We start from the raw sequence: 17,051 nt of genomic DNA on the forward strand, positions 1-17,051 counted from the left end.
GGTAAGGGGGTCACCTGAGAGTTAGCGAGCATTGGCATCGGGCTCCCCTGAGAGGCATCGACAAGAGGTCGTTGGCACCAAGGTGCGATCGCACACCGAGAGAGAGAGAGAGAGGAGGAAGGCGCAGGCAATGGAAGCCCACCCTCCCCTCGACGTGCCTTTAACAGGGATCAGGGAGGAGCTAAACAGGGAAATCCTGAAGGGTTTCCTGTTTCGTCGCGTGGAGAGGGAAACACAGAGGTAGGTGGGAAGTGCAGCACACGGGGGGAGAAGAGGGTTTAAAAGAAACCCTCAACCCCCCCCCCCCCCAAAACCCTAGCGGGTCTGGGTCGGATCCGGGTCAGACCCAGCTCCGGGTTTTTTTTCAAAAAATCATTTATTTATTTATTTTTCGAAAAACATGGGTTTTACATGTATAAGCAATATTTCAAGCTACAATATCTCCATTCAAGTCCATACTGCATGAAAAATTCACGTGTTTCTTCCCATATTGATGTAAAAGAAATACTATTTCACTGGAGATGAGTTGAAGAAATCAATATAATGTGTAAATCACCATCGTTATTTGCTTGACAGCAATTACTGTTTACATGCATTTCATTCTTTTACACATGTTTCGGATCAAAATGGACAGAGAGAGAGAGAGAGGATCTGCCCTCAAAAGTTGGGTCAAGCACAGCTGCAAATCCATATGATAATTCAGTGCGAGCCAATCCATGAGACAATTAAGTGATGAACAAAGAGGAGTGTACACGTACTCAGAATCCTGCCAAGAACATGAAAATACATCAATTGAATCAAATTTGAGCAAGAAAAACACGTATGCTTAATCTCTTGTATCATAATTATCTACTTCATTTGCATCAGTTTTAAAGACTAATCAAACACATCAATGCCCAACAGCCATAGACAAACTTTTATTTGCACCACATTTTTTGTTTGAATCTGAATTGCCAATTTCTTGCTAAGCTGGTTTTCTACTTGTCATTGAGAATACTAAATAATAATAAGAGAGGAGAAAGATTTTAGCAGCAATAGTCGTCACACTTTGATGATGATCAGATGTGGGAGGTTCCTCTATAGCTCATCAGGGTTTTCAATTACCAATACATTATAGAGCATGCTCATATATATATATATATATATAGAGAGAGAGAGAGAGAGAGAGTTAGAGAGAAATGAGAACCTGCTAAATGAGATTCCTTACAAAACTTACTAAATGATTCTGGACTGTCGATCATCTTATGATCAGATGATCAAGAAACATCCCTTTTAAACCCTTATTTTACCCTAACCTAACCACATTCACGACTTTCTCTCCTTTCCCCTGCTGCCTCTCTCTCTCTCTCCCTCTCTCACGGCTCACACCTCCGGTGACAGTCGGCACCTCCAATGACAGCGCAGCCTCCATCCGACAAACCCACACCTCCATCCACCAAGCCCACATTGATTGAGCGACCCCTCCACTCTCCCTCCTTGCCTCTAGCTCGCAGTGGCGGTCAGCGACACCCTCCACCTTCAAAGACGACCCAAGAGTGGTTGGTAGTTGCTGTCGCCAGAGTGGTCACCGGTCAGTGAGAAGGGACAGGCGGAAGGAGAGGCAAAGAAAGAGGGGTAGGGTGTCGCTGAAGGCTGCATGGTCGCCGGAGTTCGTTGGGTATAGCTGAACGGTCGTCGGAGGCCACCACCGGCAAGAAGGGAGAGGGAAAGGGAGAAAGGCATGTTAGGGTTTCAGAACGAGGAAAAGTTAAACATATAAGGGATTTACCAGGGCCGTCTGATCAAAACACGATCAGACGGCCCTGGTTCATTTAGCATGGAATACATTTAGCAGCTCTCTCTCTCTCTCTCTCTCTCTCTCTATATATATATATATATATATATATATATATATATATACACACACTACAATATGAGAACTAGTGTGTGCACCAAGATTTCATGGGATTCCTGGTTTTAGGTTATTTTCTCTTAAATCTGACCAGATGGATGAAATCCTCGTGCTTGGTTTTATAGGAACCAGCTCTTGAATCATCCAATTATGATGCATAAACACAAGTTTTTAAGGCCTGAAAATCAATGGCTCATAATCTTCATAAATATTAAAGCATCCAAAAATCATATTTTTCATCACGAAGTACACCTCCAAAGGTCTATTCCAAGCAAATTCACCATCCTTAACACATCAGCAGGGTTCAGGGTATATATATATATATATACTGTGAAAAGCGCTAGGCGGTGCTTAGTTGGTAGACCCCTAAAAAGACTAGTCGAGGACTAGGCGGGACTAGTCGGTACCCCAATTAAAATATAAACAAGTACACAGAATATACATGTACACAGAATATACACGAAAATATGTTTAATTCTTTTACTAATAAGATGTTTTCATTACCCAAGTACAAAGTTACACAGGCTTTCACAAGATATATATATATATATATATATATATATATATATATATATATATATATATATATATATTATTCATAACATATTCAGTATAATCAACAAAATATGCTTTCAACCTTTCATAGAAGCACAATAATACATACATATATAAATAACATATAAAATAATTCATAATACTAAACATGTTTTCAAGATTTTATAGAAAAATTCATCAGAAACAAATACATATATATAAAAAACATAATCAATTAAAATTAACTCTGCATGTTTTCAATGTTTCACAAAAAAAATCCCAAAAGCAAAGTAGTACACACATACACACACATATATATATATATAATAACTAACCATGTTTTCATGATTTCATAGAACAAATCACACATACACACACATAGGTATATATAATTATATATATACAAAAAATAACAATATATATAAGAATAATAAATGGCTAAACTGCCCTAGTGCCTAGGCGAAGGCAGCTTAGTTGTTGACTAGGCACCTTAGTCAGTGTCTAGTCGGTTAAATTGGTACGTTTTAAGGTACCCATCTAGGAATTACAAAGCCTAGGTGTTTGACCAACTAGGCGGACTAGTCGGTGCCTAGTCGGGGCTTTTGGCTACATAATATATATATATATATATATATATATATATATATATATATATATATATATATATATAATAGTCACCTGTATCGTGAAAGGTAATTTCTCGAGGAAGGTATTTCTCAGAGAGATTTTCAAAAGTTGATAAATCTCGAGAATATCTCGGGAGTTTAAAAAAATGAAAAAATATAAATAACAAAAAAGCTAAGAAAATAATAAGTTTTGCATTATTTTTCTTCCAAAAATATAAAAAATATGTTTTAAAGGTTTTAAAATATAAAAAAAGGAAATGCAAACTTAAAATAAATAAAAAAGAGTTTTTCCCAAAAAATATCGTGATATTATCACGATATTTTGTCTTCTATCGATATTTTTGAAAATATTGTGACATATTACCTTTTGAAAATATGTATGAAGGAGTAGTAACCAATGTCCGCACTTGTAGAGGGGTGACAACCAATTTTCCTATAATAGTTGGGTTACATCAAGGATCTGCTTTAAGCCCTTTCCCATTTGCTATAGTGATGGATGAGCTTACGAGATCAATTCAAGAAAATGTGCCGTGGTGTATGTTGTTTGCTGATGATATTGTTTTGATTGATGAGTCTAGAGCTGGGGTTAATGCTAAGTTAGAATTATGAAGACAGACATTGGAAGCAAGAGGTTTTAAGTTGAGTAAGAGTAAGACAGAATACATGGAATGTCGGTTTAATAAGCAATGAAGTAGTGATGGGAGTGTAGTGAAGCTTGGTGAGCAAGAAATACCGGTGGATGATTGTTTTAAATATTTGGGATCTATCATTCAAAAGTATAGAGAAATTGATAGAGATGCAAATCATAGGATAAAGGTTGGGTCGATGAAATGGAAAAGTGCAACTGGAGTATTGTGTGATCGTAGAATGCCATTGCGGCTGAAGGGAAAGTTTTATAGGACGACTATTAGGCCCGCTTTACTATATGGTACGGAATGTTGGGCTGCCAAGAGACATCATATTCAAAAAATGAGTGTAGCTGAGATGCGTATGCTGAGATGGATGTGTGGAAATACAATAAAAGATAAGATTCGAAACGAGGAGATACGTAAGAAGGTAGGCGTTGCACCCATTGAAAATAAGATGAGAGAGAATCGTTTACGGTGGTTTGGACATATTCGGCGAAGGCCTAATGATGCTCCAGTTAGAAGGATGGAGAAATGGGAAAATATATTAGTTAAAAGAGGTCGGGGTAGGCCTAGGAAGACATGGATAGAGGTGATAGGAAAGGATATGAATGCTTTGAACCTCACCGAGGACATGGCATTGGATAGAAATGATTGGAGGAGAATGATTCATGTGGAAGACCCAGAATGATTTTCTTTTTTGGTTCATATCGCCGACTCCAATTGTTTTGGGATGAAGGCGTAGTTGTTGTTGTTGTTGTTGTTGTTGTTGTTGTTGTATTGTGACATATTACCTTTAATATCGGCTACCTTAAAATATCGGTATTTCTTGCGATATTTTTTAAATATCATTGATATCCGTGACAATATATATATATATATATATATATATATATATATCACCAATATTTTGAAAATATCCCAATATTATCAACTATTTCAAGGTAGCTGATAATATCGGGAATATATCGCGATATTTTCAAAATATGGTGAGAAAGAAAATATAGTGATAATATCACGATATGTTTTTAGAAAATTTTTGTTTCTTTTATATTTTAAAACCTTTAAAACATGTTTATTTATATTTTTGACAGAAAAATAATGCAAAACTTATTATTTTTTTAGCTTTTTTGTTGTTATATATATTTTTTCAATTTTTAAACTCCTGAGATTTTCCCTCGCTAAGAAATTACCTTTAATGATACAGGTGACTATGATATATATATATATATATATATATATGAGAACTATAGTGTGAACTAGGCATTTCCAACAAATCCAACCCTACAGATGTGTTCAGTATGGTCCATTTGTTAGGAATCAACTGTTGGATCATGCTTTTTGGAAGAAAAAAATGATTTTTGGATCTTGAATATTTACCAAAATTTTGAGCCATCGATTTTCAAGTCTTAAAACATCCTGCTGATGGATCGAAATCGGATGATTTAAGAGCCTATCCCTTTAAAACCAAGCAAGTACATCACATCTGTACAGCCAGATTTAAGAAGAGACCAATCAAAATCTTAGTTCACACTCTAGTTCTCATATTCTAGTTTGTGTGTGTGTGTATGTTTAACTAGGCATTTCTGATGTTTTTTCGCAAATCCAACCCTGCAGATGTGTTCAGCATGGTTGGTTGGTAGAAATGGACTGTTGCATCATGTTTTTTCCACAAAAAATTTAGCATTTTTCGATACTCAAATATTTACAAAAATTCTAAGTCATCAATTTTAAAGCCTTCAAAAATCCTGTTTATACATCATAATCCGATTATTCAAGAGCAGGTCCCTTTAAAACTGAGCATGTAGATCACATTCCTATGGTCAGATTTAAGAAGAAAACCAAAAAACCCATAGAAAGCTTGGTTCACACTTTAGTTCTCATTTTCTATTTTCCCTATATATAGTCCACATATGTGATCTATGTTCTTGGTTTTAAAGGGACTGGCTCTTGAATCATCCAATTATGATGCATAGGCATGATTGTTTTAAGGCATAAAAATCGATGCTTCAGAATTTTCGTAAATATTCAAGCATCCAAAAATCATGTTTTTTTTTTTCTAAAAATGCATGATCCAATAGTCGCTTCCTGCCTAGTTCACACTCTAGTCCTCGTATTCTAGTGGCTATGTCACAGACACTTGGCACGCATATCCCATATCAACATGACATGGCACTCGGACACTTCATGGATATAGTCAAACCAGTTTATCACACAGTCAACAGTGTCATTAACTTTATCAATTTCTTTTATGATCTTATTTACTTGTTTTGTATTCACTTTTCTTTTTATTTTAACATGTCATCAATTACATTACATGTTAATTTCAACTTGGTTTCATTATTTGGTAGTGATTTAGAATTGTTGTTTTTTACACACACACACACATGTGTCTGTGTATGGTCATGTCCTCATGTCCTATTTTTAAAAATTATCGTATTGTATCCAGCATATCTGCATCGTGTCCTGCTCTCACATCTGTATGCAAGTGACAGTCTAGTGGCCCTATATATAGGCAGGTATTTAGTACCCACACGGGTAAGACACCCACTAGTTGAAACTCAGGATGTTCTTTTTACCAAATCTAATCTCATGGATGTGTTCAACATGGTAAAATAGTAGGACTTGACCCTTGCATTATATTCTTCTGAATCGTTTGAGGATTGAAAATTCAGTACATTGTATGTTGATTTTTTAACCCATGGAAAATCCAACATAAGTGCCAATTTCTAATAACATGAACATGTAGATCACATCTGGAGGGTCAGATGTGCAAAAAAAAAAAATGCAGGTTTTCATGAGTGGGTTTCTTACCCAGGAGAATAGAAAACATAAACCCATCCCATATATATATATATATATATATATATATATATATATATATATATATATATATATATCAGCAATCTAACAAATACAGAATTCAAAATTCCAGAACAACAAATATTTACGAAAATTTGGATGCCAAAGTAAAGGACATTTTCTGTCATTTCCAAGAATCAATCTAAGTTGCATGCCTAGACATAGTAGGCAGGCCTGGCACCTAGCAGTGCCTAGGTGCTCAGGCAAATGCCGAGATAGCGGACACTTAATGTAAGAAATGGTGGGTTCCTTGGCACATGCACAAGACCAAGCACAGGAAGAGGAGAGGATAAGTAAGAGCTGCAGAATCCTTCACTAGAGGCTGCAGTATTGACATTCCATTAAGTATATAGTGTTACAATTACTAGGGTATGAGAATACCCATTACACAACAATGTAATTTACAATATGCCATTAATATAATAAATGAACATGTGCTTAAATCTGAAATTAGATACACTTGAATTGGGTACGTGAATAATGTCTTCTTTTCATCCTCCCTCAAGTTGGACATGGTTTTGACCATGAACAACTTGCCTTTCAACATCCAGAATTTGTCCTTGATAAGCCTTTTGGTAAACAAGTCAGCAACTTGATCAGTAGTTCGAACAAATCTTGGTTCAATTTCTTTCTCTTCGACTTTCTGTCTCACAAAATGTTGATCAATTTCAATATGCTTGGCACGACTGTGGTAGATAGGATTGAATGACACGTTGATGGCACTTTGATTGTCACATAAGAAAATACATTTAGATATTGATTCTCCTATTTCTGTCAACATATATCTGATCCATGTTACTTCAGCTGTAGCAGCTGCCATTGATCTATATTCTGCTTCGGTACTCGATCTCGCAATAGCCCTTTGTTTCTTACTGCTCCAAGAGACAAGATTTAGGCCAACGAAAACACAATATCCTGAGACTGGCCTACGCTCATCTGGATCTCCTGCCCAGTCTGCATCTGTGTATACAAGAAGTTCATGCATGTGACGTTCCTTCGTACTCTTCTTGTACACAAGACCATCCCCAATAGTTCCCTTCAAATATCGAAGAATGCATTTAACAGCTTCCATATGCCCAATGTGTGGTTCATGTATGAACTGAGATACCTGATTAACTAAATAGACAATATTAGGGCGAGTAAAGGTGAGATATTGAAGCATCCCTACTATGCTGCGATATTCTGTAGGATTCTCATACAAATCTTCATCTTGGGAACTAAGTTTCTGATGAAGTACACTGGGCGTGCTTAGAGGCTTGCAATCTTTCATACCTGCCTTGCTGAAAACATCAATAGTGTACTTATGTTGAGTAAGTTTCATGCCTTTAACAGTTCTGTCAACTTCTACTCCAAGGAAATATCGCAGTTGACCAAGGTCCTTCATCTTAAACCTGTGATTTAGGAGTTCTTTGACCTGCTCAATAGGTTCATTAGAGTTACCTGTAATGATTATGTCATCAACATATATCAATAACAAGATAATTGTGTCTTTACATTTGAATATGAAAAGAGAATGATCAAGAAGAGACCGACTAAAACCATATTTCTCTATTTCAAGAGAAAAACTATCAAACCAAGATCGGGAGGCTTGCTTTAAACTATATATAGCTCTCTTTAATCTACACACATATTCTTTGGAGTTCCCTTCTGCATACCCCATGGGTTGCTCCATGTACACTTCCTCCTTCAGAGTTCCATGTAGGAATGCATTTTTTACGTCCAGCTGATTGATAATCCACTGGTTCTCAATAGCTAATGATAATATAATTCGAATAGTGCCCATTTTCACAACCGGACTGAAGGTCTCGTCATAGTCTTGTCCTTACTCCTGCGTGAATCCCTTGGCAACCAATCTAGCCTTATATCGTTCAATAGTATCATCCGGCTTATATTTTATTTTATACACCCACTTGGACCCAACCACATTTCGATCATGTGGTCTAGGAACAATCTCCCAAGTGCCATATTCATGAAGAGCCTTCATTTCTTCATTCATAGCTTCAATCCATCACTTAGAATTTATTGTTTGATAAAATGTTGTGGGTTGATCTTCCTTACCTAAAGAGGTTAAGAAGAGTTGGAAATCCATAGTGAAGTTCTCATAACTTACCCATCTGTCAATAGGATGTCGGGGTCGAGTGGATCTTCTGGAAACAGAGGAAGAAGAATTCATCTCCTGATCAGAATTGGAGATGGTCTCCTTCTCACGTCGAGAGTAAACAATACCTTTATACCTTCCAGGAGGCAAGGATAGATCTGAGAAGACACTTTCCTGAGTCCTTTGGAGAGCATCAGACATGTTTCCCTCATCTCTTTGATTACATTCTGAAGGACAAACATCATTAACACTAGAAAAGAGATCAGAGTGTAACCAGGGGTGATAAACTTCAATTTCAGGAAAAGTGCTAACATTGTGGTCAAAATTCAATTCATCAAATACAACATTCCTGGATATTTTGATACGCTTGCTCACGAGATCATAGCATCTGTACCCTTTTATAATCATCAGCATACCCCACAAATCTGCACTTCAAGGTCTTATCCCGAAACTTGTGTCGCATTGAACTGTCAATATGAACATAACATACACACCCGAATACTCGCAAATCATGATAATTTGGATGAACACCATGTAGAGAAAAGTAGGGTGATTTGTTTTCTAGGATATTCATGGGCAATCGGTTTATGATATGAATGGTTGAATGAAAAGCCTCTGCCCATAAGGTAATTGGAAGGTTACTATCATGCAGCATGCTCATTACACTCTTGACAATATGGCGATGCTTGCGTTCAGCAATCCCATTTTGTTGAGGTGTATGAGGGCAAGACACTTGTCTACGTATTCCATTTGTCTGGAGAAAATTAATAAAGTCATTTGAGGAGAATTCACCCCTCCATCACATTGGAAACAAAGAATATTATCAGAAAATTGATTTTGAACAAAGAAATGAAAGTTCTGAAATAACTTGAATGTTTTGGATTTACATTTCATAAAGAAAATCCATGTATACCGAGAATAGCTATCAACAAAAATAAGATAATATCTGACGCCAGACATAGAGGGAACTGGAGCCGGACCCCAAACATCTGAACAAATGATTTCAAATGGTCTTGAAGCTCTTTTATTAATAGAATGAAATGGAAGAACATGACTCTTACATTGCAAACAACTTGAACATTTTTTATCATTGACATTTAAACTTAGACTTGACTTGGGAAGAAGACTGCTTGAAACAAGATTTTGAATGAAATGACTATTACAATGACCCAGACGACCATGCCAAAGATTCGGCTTATTACACTCAGAAAGACTAAAAACATTCTTAGGAAGGGCTGAAGAAGATGATGATGTGAGCTTCAAGGTGGAAGGATTCTCTTTGAACACGTACATATTCCCTTGGCGTTTTCCTTCAACGAGCGTTTCCCTCGTGTGAAGGTTTTTGACACAAACAGAAAAGGAAGTAAACTCAACTAGAGTATTGATGTCATCTACAAGCTTAGAGACAGAAACAATAGTTTTCTTTATATTCGAAGCATAAATGACATTTGAAAGAGCAAGAGAAGAAGTAGACATAGGAATGACAGAGTTTCCAATGTGAGAAATATGATGGTGAGACCCATCTCCAGTGACTATACTATTTCTACCAGCATAAGGAACAGGAGTTAAGAGCTTACCAGCATCACCAGTGACATGAGTGGTTGCACCAGAATCGACATACCAAGTGCCCTGATCATTTTGTTTTAAATTCAATTCAGCTAGAGCAGATAGTAACAACTCCTTGACTTCACTATTGTTCTTCAATTTATCTGACCCCTTTCTTGTCTCTAGTTGTTTGCCTCTATTTTGAGGATTAAACCAGCAATTAGCTTTGATATGTCCCATTTTATTGCATAGAAAACAGGTGGGTATAGATCTTTGCCTCTGTCCATTAGGAGGAATATTGGGTGTAAGTAATATTCCACGACTTCCTTATCCATTTCTTTCTTGTTCCCCTCTTTCTCGAAAATCATACCTACCACGTCCTCGTCCATAGGAAACTCCTGTGGCAAGGACATCGTGTGCCCCAGCTTGAGCATGAGTATCTTCAGAAAATCCCTTCAAGGTCATCTCATATTGTAAAAGTTTGGCATGAAGGTCTTCAAATGTAGGTAAATCTGGCAAACACAATAAAGAAGTAACCATCATATGATAATCCGATCCCAGTCCGCTCAAAGTTTGTTGCACCATATCTTTGTCACTAACTGCGCATCCCACGATGGCCAACTGATTTGTAATGGTCTTCATTTTGTTCAAGTATTCCATGATAGTCATGGAGTCCTTCCTCAGCATTTGAAACTCTTTCTTCAAAAATAATACTCTGGCCTGAGAAACTTGAGAATATGTCTGAACAAATCGATGCCATAATTGCATTGCAGAACAGTCATCTGGAATTGCCACAAGCACCTCCTGTGACAGGGTAGAAGTGATGTAGGCAAACAAAGCTTGATCTCGCTTCATCCAGGATATATATTCTGGATTTCTGACAAAAGTAATGGAAGTGTCACCCTCCCCCAGCCTTGTCATCTTGTGATATGAACTCTGGAGGAACAGAAACAGAGCCATCTAGATGTCCAGAAAGATCCTGACTTCTTATAAATGGGATGATTTGTCTTTTCCAGGTGAGAAAATTGGAGTTATTTAGTTTTTCAGATACAAGTTGACTAAGAAAGTTGGAAGAGAGGCCAGATTGAGAAGAAGAAAGGGAATCCATAGGTGATTGAAGGCTGAGAAAGACTCAGAAATAAAAGAAGTCAGAAACAATACTGGAGTAGAACCAAAGAAGTCAGAAAAAAAAATTAGAACTCAGAACTCGGCCTTTTTTTTTTTTACGGGTAGCTGACCCAAGACAGAACCAAAGTTATGCAGTAAACTGATCTGTAAAGATCAGTCAATGAAATGCAAAGAGCTGAATATGATTTTTGGAGGTAACGTTATTCTAAAATATAAAGAAAAAGAATCTGATATTTTACTCAGATCTGATATTTTACTCAGTTCTGAAGAAAATATCAGATTAGGAACAACTTATGAAATCACACAAAGATTTGCTCATGCGTGACCAAAAGAAATCACGTGCGTGACCAAATGAAATCACGTGAAACAGTGTGAGAAGGAGAAAGATTAGATGCAAATAGTTGGGAGATGCAGATTTTTAGAATAAGATCAGTAGATTTCAGAAATAGGGATGCTGATTTTTAGATGAGAAGGAGAGAGAAATAGGGATGCAAATTTCAGAAATACGTTGACTGGAGAGAATCAATAGATTTCAAGAAGAATAAGAAAAGAAATACCTTGGATGAAGACGTTGGAGAGAGGATCAATGGCTTTGATACCATGTAAGAAATGGTGGGTTCCTTGGCACATGCACAAGACCAAGCACAGGAAGAGGAGAGGATACGTAAGAGCTACAGAATCCTTCACTGGAGGTTGCAGTATTGACATTTCATTAAGTATATAGTGTTACAATTACTAGGGTACGAGAATACCCATTACACAACAATGTAATTTACAATATGCCATTAATATAATAAATGAACATGTGCTTAAATCTGAAATTAGATACACTTGAATTGGGTTTGGATCTGATCCAAACCCAATACGTGAATAATGTCTTCTTTTCACTTAAACCATTATTTTATGTTTTATAACAATTATAATTTTATTCTGTAAACTAATTTACATTTATTCTCTATGATTTCTTATGATTTTCTTTATCTTAAACTATCATATTTTATTGGTCTCCCGGTGACAACTAGGCACCTCATGCGTTTGATTACTAAAGTGTGCATGACTTTCATTTAAGAAAATTTACTGCACATTTTTTCTGATTTTTCTAGATAAAATAACTAACCTTGAGGAGGTATGATTGTAGAATCCCATTCTTAAGAATCCAAGAGCCAATTGGAGGGCACCGCTAAGGTTCTTCAGTTCCCCATGCATCGTCTCAGAATTTTTGACGCATCTGAATGCGGTTCCTCCTTGCTTCCTCTTGTTTCCGTAAATCAAGAGCACTGAAATTTGAACATGGTTTCTGTCCCATACCTTGTGCAATCAATCTCTGTGCTGTTTGTACTGAAGTCTTGGGTCTAGGATGAGGGAGTTCCAAATCTGAACAAATAGAATAAAATTAAAAAGGAAAAGAAATTGTAACCGAAAAGATCTATATGGAGCTCTAAGAGGTTCAAACAAAGCACACAAGTTGACTTTTCACTGTCAGATGACTATTAGCAACCTATCAAAAGACAGACCAGGAACCTTGGTATTTCTATTTCAGATGCATTTCCAAATTAAAGAGTATTACTTTCAGGTTCTCCTTAAATCTCTTCCTGCCAACAATAAATCCTGTTTAATATTTAATGATGTTGGATTTATTAATCTTAAACTATTAAATGCTACTAATACATGAATAAGGAAATTCAGAAGTTCGCTAGAAAAACATAAATGAAGATTAGTCAAATTGTGAAGTAAAACCAGACCCCTTACCATGTGAAATATAAAGACATACCTTTTGCAGAAATTGAGCTAATGATGCTATCACTTTCATCCAGTATGCGTACAGAGTATCTACAATGAACACTGTTACGAGCTTCATAGGCTGCAATAAGAAATTGAGACACCAAATAATATATTGAGCAGCAACCATTCAAAGACAAGGGGGTCTAGTTGATCTTTTTCCTTTTATTTCTCAATCACAGAAAACAACTTCAGCAGATCAAGGAAACAAGTAAAACAGTTGAAGATGAGAAGATGCTTAAGTGAGTCAGTTGTAACTTTCAAATCATATATGACACTACATTCTCCTGTAAAGCTGAGAAAAGAAAATAGTTGTCTTTGTTATGTAACTAACAAACATGCAGGAACACCAAAAACTGCTAATAATATCCACAAAAACGTGATAGCAGTCAGTATGGTAACTAAGTCACATTCTATGAATTTTAGGTGATTGGCTAAATTTCCTCAAGCGCCTGACACATCAGCAAAACTAGATGCCTTCCGACTCTTTTAACCATCATTAGATATAGAATGTTGTCCAATACCCTAAATAGAGATCTATAGATGCACCTCATCTTTCTTTGTCAGGAGGCTTAGGAAGCTATATCGTTATGACAGCATCTATATGCCTAACCAGCCAAGAGAAAAATAATACTTGCTATGAGAAAGATGAAATATCACACTCTGACTTTTTTTCTTCCAAAGAATACTAACATGTTTGAAATGTGGTTAAAAGTTCCATGGGTTGCACTAAGCACAAGAAAGTGATTGACACTGGCTTGCGATCACAAGAAGAAATTCCATAGTCAGAATGAAAATTAAGAGATCCAAAGTGAAAATCATTATCAGGGTGCACCAGTATAACGCCAGACAGGCTTCCAGTGCTTGCAAATCATCGTATACCAGCAAACATGATTGGAAAGCAGCTGCTAGATTCAGTATTAAAGCAAGGGTTCAAAACTCCAAGGATTCATATGTTCAAGGAGAAGCACACTATGTACCTAGTGATGGAGTTCTAAATACCGCGAGTGCAGTAGTATCATCAAACCAGCGTATAACAACTCCATGATCCCAGAAGCTCTCAAAATCTTTTTCCAGTTCAGTTGTTCGAGTACTAGAGGGAAATCCATGAAGGACAAGAACATGACTAGTACCATACTGTGCTGAAATAATAAAACAAAGTAAGCAAGAATTAGCAACATATAACTACATGGTTTGTACATCTGAATACATAGAAGAAATAGCAGCTAAACAGAATGGATAGCTAAACAGAGACAATCTTAACTTAAATAAAAGATGGAAAGTCACCAATGTCATATCATACATTCATATATAACTCAATATATCACAATAGAGACATGCCCCAAAACTTAGCTGCAACATGTGGGCAGCCAAAAGTGGATCATCTCTAAACAATTAGCACAGGAACAACCTAGCTCAACGAATAAAACTTACTGGTTTTATTTTCCATAGATTCTGTACGAGACTGGCAATCCACTTCATCTTCAGAACCACACCCATCTGCAGCATCAGCATGTTGGTCACTATATAATCCATTTGACCCATACATAAATGATCCTCGTCCCCGTTGCCTAGGAGCACGGCATTCCTCTTCCAATGAAATCTTGGATGATCTATCTTCCAAATGTGACACAGATGAGTCCAAAGAAATCTTAGATGCTTTGTCTTCTAAATCATGAAAATATAGCTCATTTGAAGCTCGATCTGCAATAGCTTCCCAATCTGTTTTTGGCACACATCAAGGACCACCAAAATTGTAGTTATAATCTTACAAATTAGAAGATAACAAAGGACATAAGATAAAATAAATATGTTCCATTGCCTTCATTATTTGCAGTTTGGCAAAATAGCCAAGTATCAAGAAGAAATGGAGAATATTGAGACTAGATATTACATAATTCATTCCTACAACTTTCTATAATATAGTTTCCTAATAAATATAAAATTACTAAAGAAAAATATGCTGGTTTAACCAAATACTTCAAAAGAAACAAATGGGAAATGTGGTTTCCTTACAATCTCTTGGATCGGAACCATCTGGTTTGATCAGATCGAAGACCCAGCTTATTGGTTCAATTTTAACATAGTAACAACATTGCTCACAGATATTTGATTTAGAAGATCTTCAAACAGGTTGAGAAGAAACCAGTATAGAGATGAAAATCAGGAGGACATCGAATCAAACTATATTGGATATCTAAATGTTAAAACAAACAAATGATTGAACATCTGTACGCAGGCACATAGACATGGTTGAGAAAGCATGGGAATATTTAACTAGGTGGTTTTACAAAGTGAATGTTTCATTTAATACAGTTCAGGTACTAGTTTCTAAACCAAAATTGAAGTGACAGTATTTATCCACCTCTATGATGGCCACAAATCTAATCCACATATTACTGCCACCAGCTATCAAGAAGCAGTTGCACCATATCCCCAGTTTTCTGATAATTGGCTCTTCAAACACTAACCCCAATAAGGTTCTCTCTCTCTCTTTTCCAAGATCACCAAATATTCTACAGATGATCACCGCCAACTATCAAGAAGCAGTTGCACCATATCCCCAGTTTTATGCTAATTGGTTCTTCAAACACTAACCCCAATAAGGTTCTCTCTCTCTTTTCCAAGATCACCAAATAATCTACAGATGATCACCGCCAACAATCAAGATGCAGTTGCACCATATTCCCAAATTTCTGCTAATTGACACTTCAAACACTAACCCTGATAATGCTCCCTGTCTTTTTCTCCATCAAAAAATTAATCTTACATATGATCACCACCAACTATGAAGATGCAGTTGCGTCATATTCCCATTTTTTCTGCTAGTGGGCTCTTTCAACACGAAACCTGATAATGGTTTCTTCCTCTTTTCCCCCACCACCAACTATCACAGTTGCACCATATTCTCAATTTTCTGCTAGTCGACTCTTTAGTAACTAGCCCTGATAATCTTTGCGCTCTCTTTTTCCCCCATCGCCAAATTAATCTACAGATTATCAAGACACGATTGCACCATATTCTCAATTTTCTACTTGAAGACTATTCAAACACTAGCCATGAATACTGCTTTCTATTTTTTCCCCTTTTTCTTTGGGATTCTGAAAACATGCCTAAATGCAGAAACGACTCGAATGTTCTACATGTTTAGCAACAACTTGAATCCAATAACTGTTGAAAATACACACCAATCCACGAAATTAGAGTCCAAGAACAAAAAATGCGAAACTATTCAATCTAATTCTTGCAAAATTCTTCGCATCTAAAGGTGGGAAGTAATAGGTAATAGCATTTGTGAATCAAAATGTGAATTATCCACAAACCGACCAAGAAATGCCATCTAAAGAAGAAGAATTAAGGGAAATGAAAATTGCAATTATAGGTTCTCCCACACGAATCCCATACCCCGAAAAAATGAAAAAAGAAAAGAAAAAGAAGATAGAAAAAGAAGAAGGAAAGAGCAAAAGATTAAAAAAACAAAAAGATACCATCATCCGACGAAGGCGAGGGGACTACGATCTTTGTCTTCTCTGAATCATGTTCCTGATCTTTCTCTCCATTCCTGAGTTGATAAAACAGAATTAGTAGGAGAGAGCAAAGGAGAGAAAGAAATAGACATAGACAGAAAGAGAAGACGAAGAAGAAGAGATCCCCACAATAGCGAATGAGTAACAAAAGAGTTTGCCGTCAAATCCCTTCTTTTCTCTTCCTCCATTGCCGTCTGCAACCTTCTTCTTCTTCCCAGAGAGAGAGAGAGAGAGGATTATTCGCCCATATCTATATTCGCCCATACCTATAGAGCCGAATCGGATCGAATCGATCCGAATCAGGTTCGTTTCCCTTATCTAAGGTGTCAAAGGATCGGATTTAACCGATATCCAACCCGAATCTAAATCTGATCAATAACTGGTCCGATTCGGTTTAGGATTTCATAACAAAATCCGATGGATATCCGAATATGA

General features: G+C 36.6%; 1 protein-coding gene across 3 annotated transcripts; it reads right to left on the reverse strand.

Moving 5' to 3' along the window:
- Window positions 1-475: 475 nt before the first annotated feature.
- Window positions 476-16,833, reverse strand: LOC149848644 (uncharacterized). 3 transcript variants are annotated; one of them, XM_090012046.1, is made up of 7 exons: window positions 16,746-16,833; window positions 16,578-16,651; window positions 14,524-14,811; window positions 14,070-14,231; window positions 13,082-13,171; window positions 12,428-12,684; window positions 476-766 (listed from the first exon to the last, which is right to left on the reverse strand). In XM_090012046.1, exons 1-6 carry the CDS (start codon window positions 16,802-16,804, stop codon window positions 12,521-12,523), a joined length of 837 nt encoding a protein of 278 aa, XP_089868172.1. In that variant the 5' UTR covers window positions 16,805-16,833; the 3' UTR covers window positions 476-766; window positions 12,428-12,520. The 3 variants fall into 3 exon arrangements, with proteins under 3 accessions (XP_089868172.1, XP_089868187.1, XP_089868180.1); XM_090012061.1 differs by lacking the exon at window positions 476-766 and having other exon boundaries at window positions 12,481-12,684; window positions 13,082-13,140; XM_090012054.1 differs by lacking the exon at window positions 476-766 and having other exon boundaries at window positions 12,481-12,684; window positions 13,082-13,152.
- Window positions 16,834-17,051: the final 218 nt, after the last annotated feature.

The sequence above is a fragment of the Nuphar pumila genome, chromosome 1 (genome assembly GCF_984573655.1).
Source record: "Nuphar pumila chromosome 1, dmNupPumi1.hap1.1, whole genome shotgun sequence".
NCBI classification, from domain to species: Eukaryota; Viridiplantae; Streptophyta; class Magnoliopsida; order Nymphaeales; family Nymphaeaceae; genus Nuphar; species Nuphar pumila.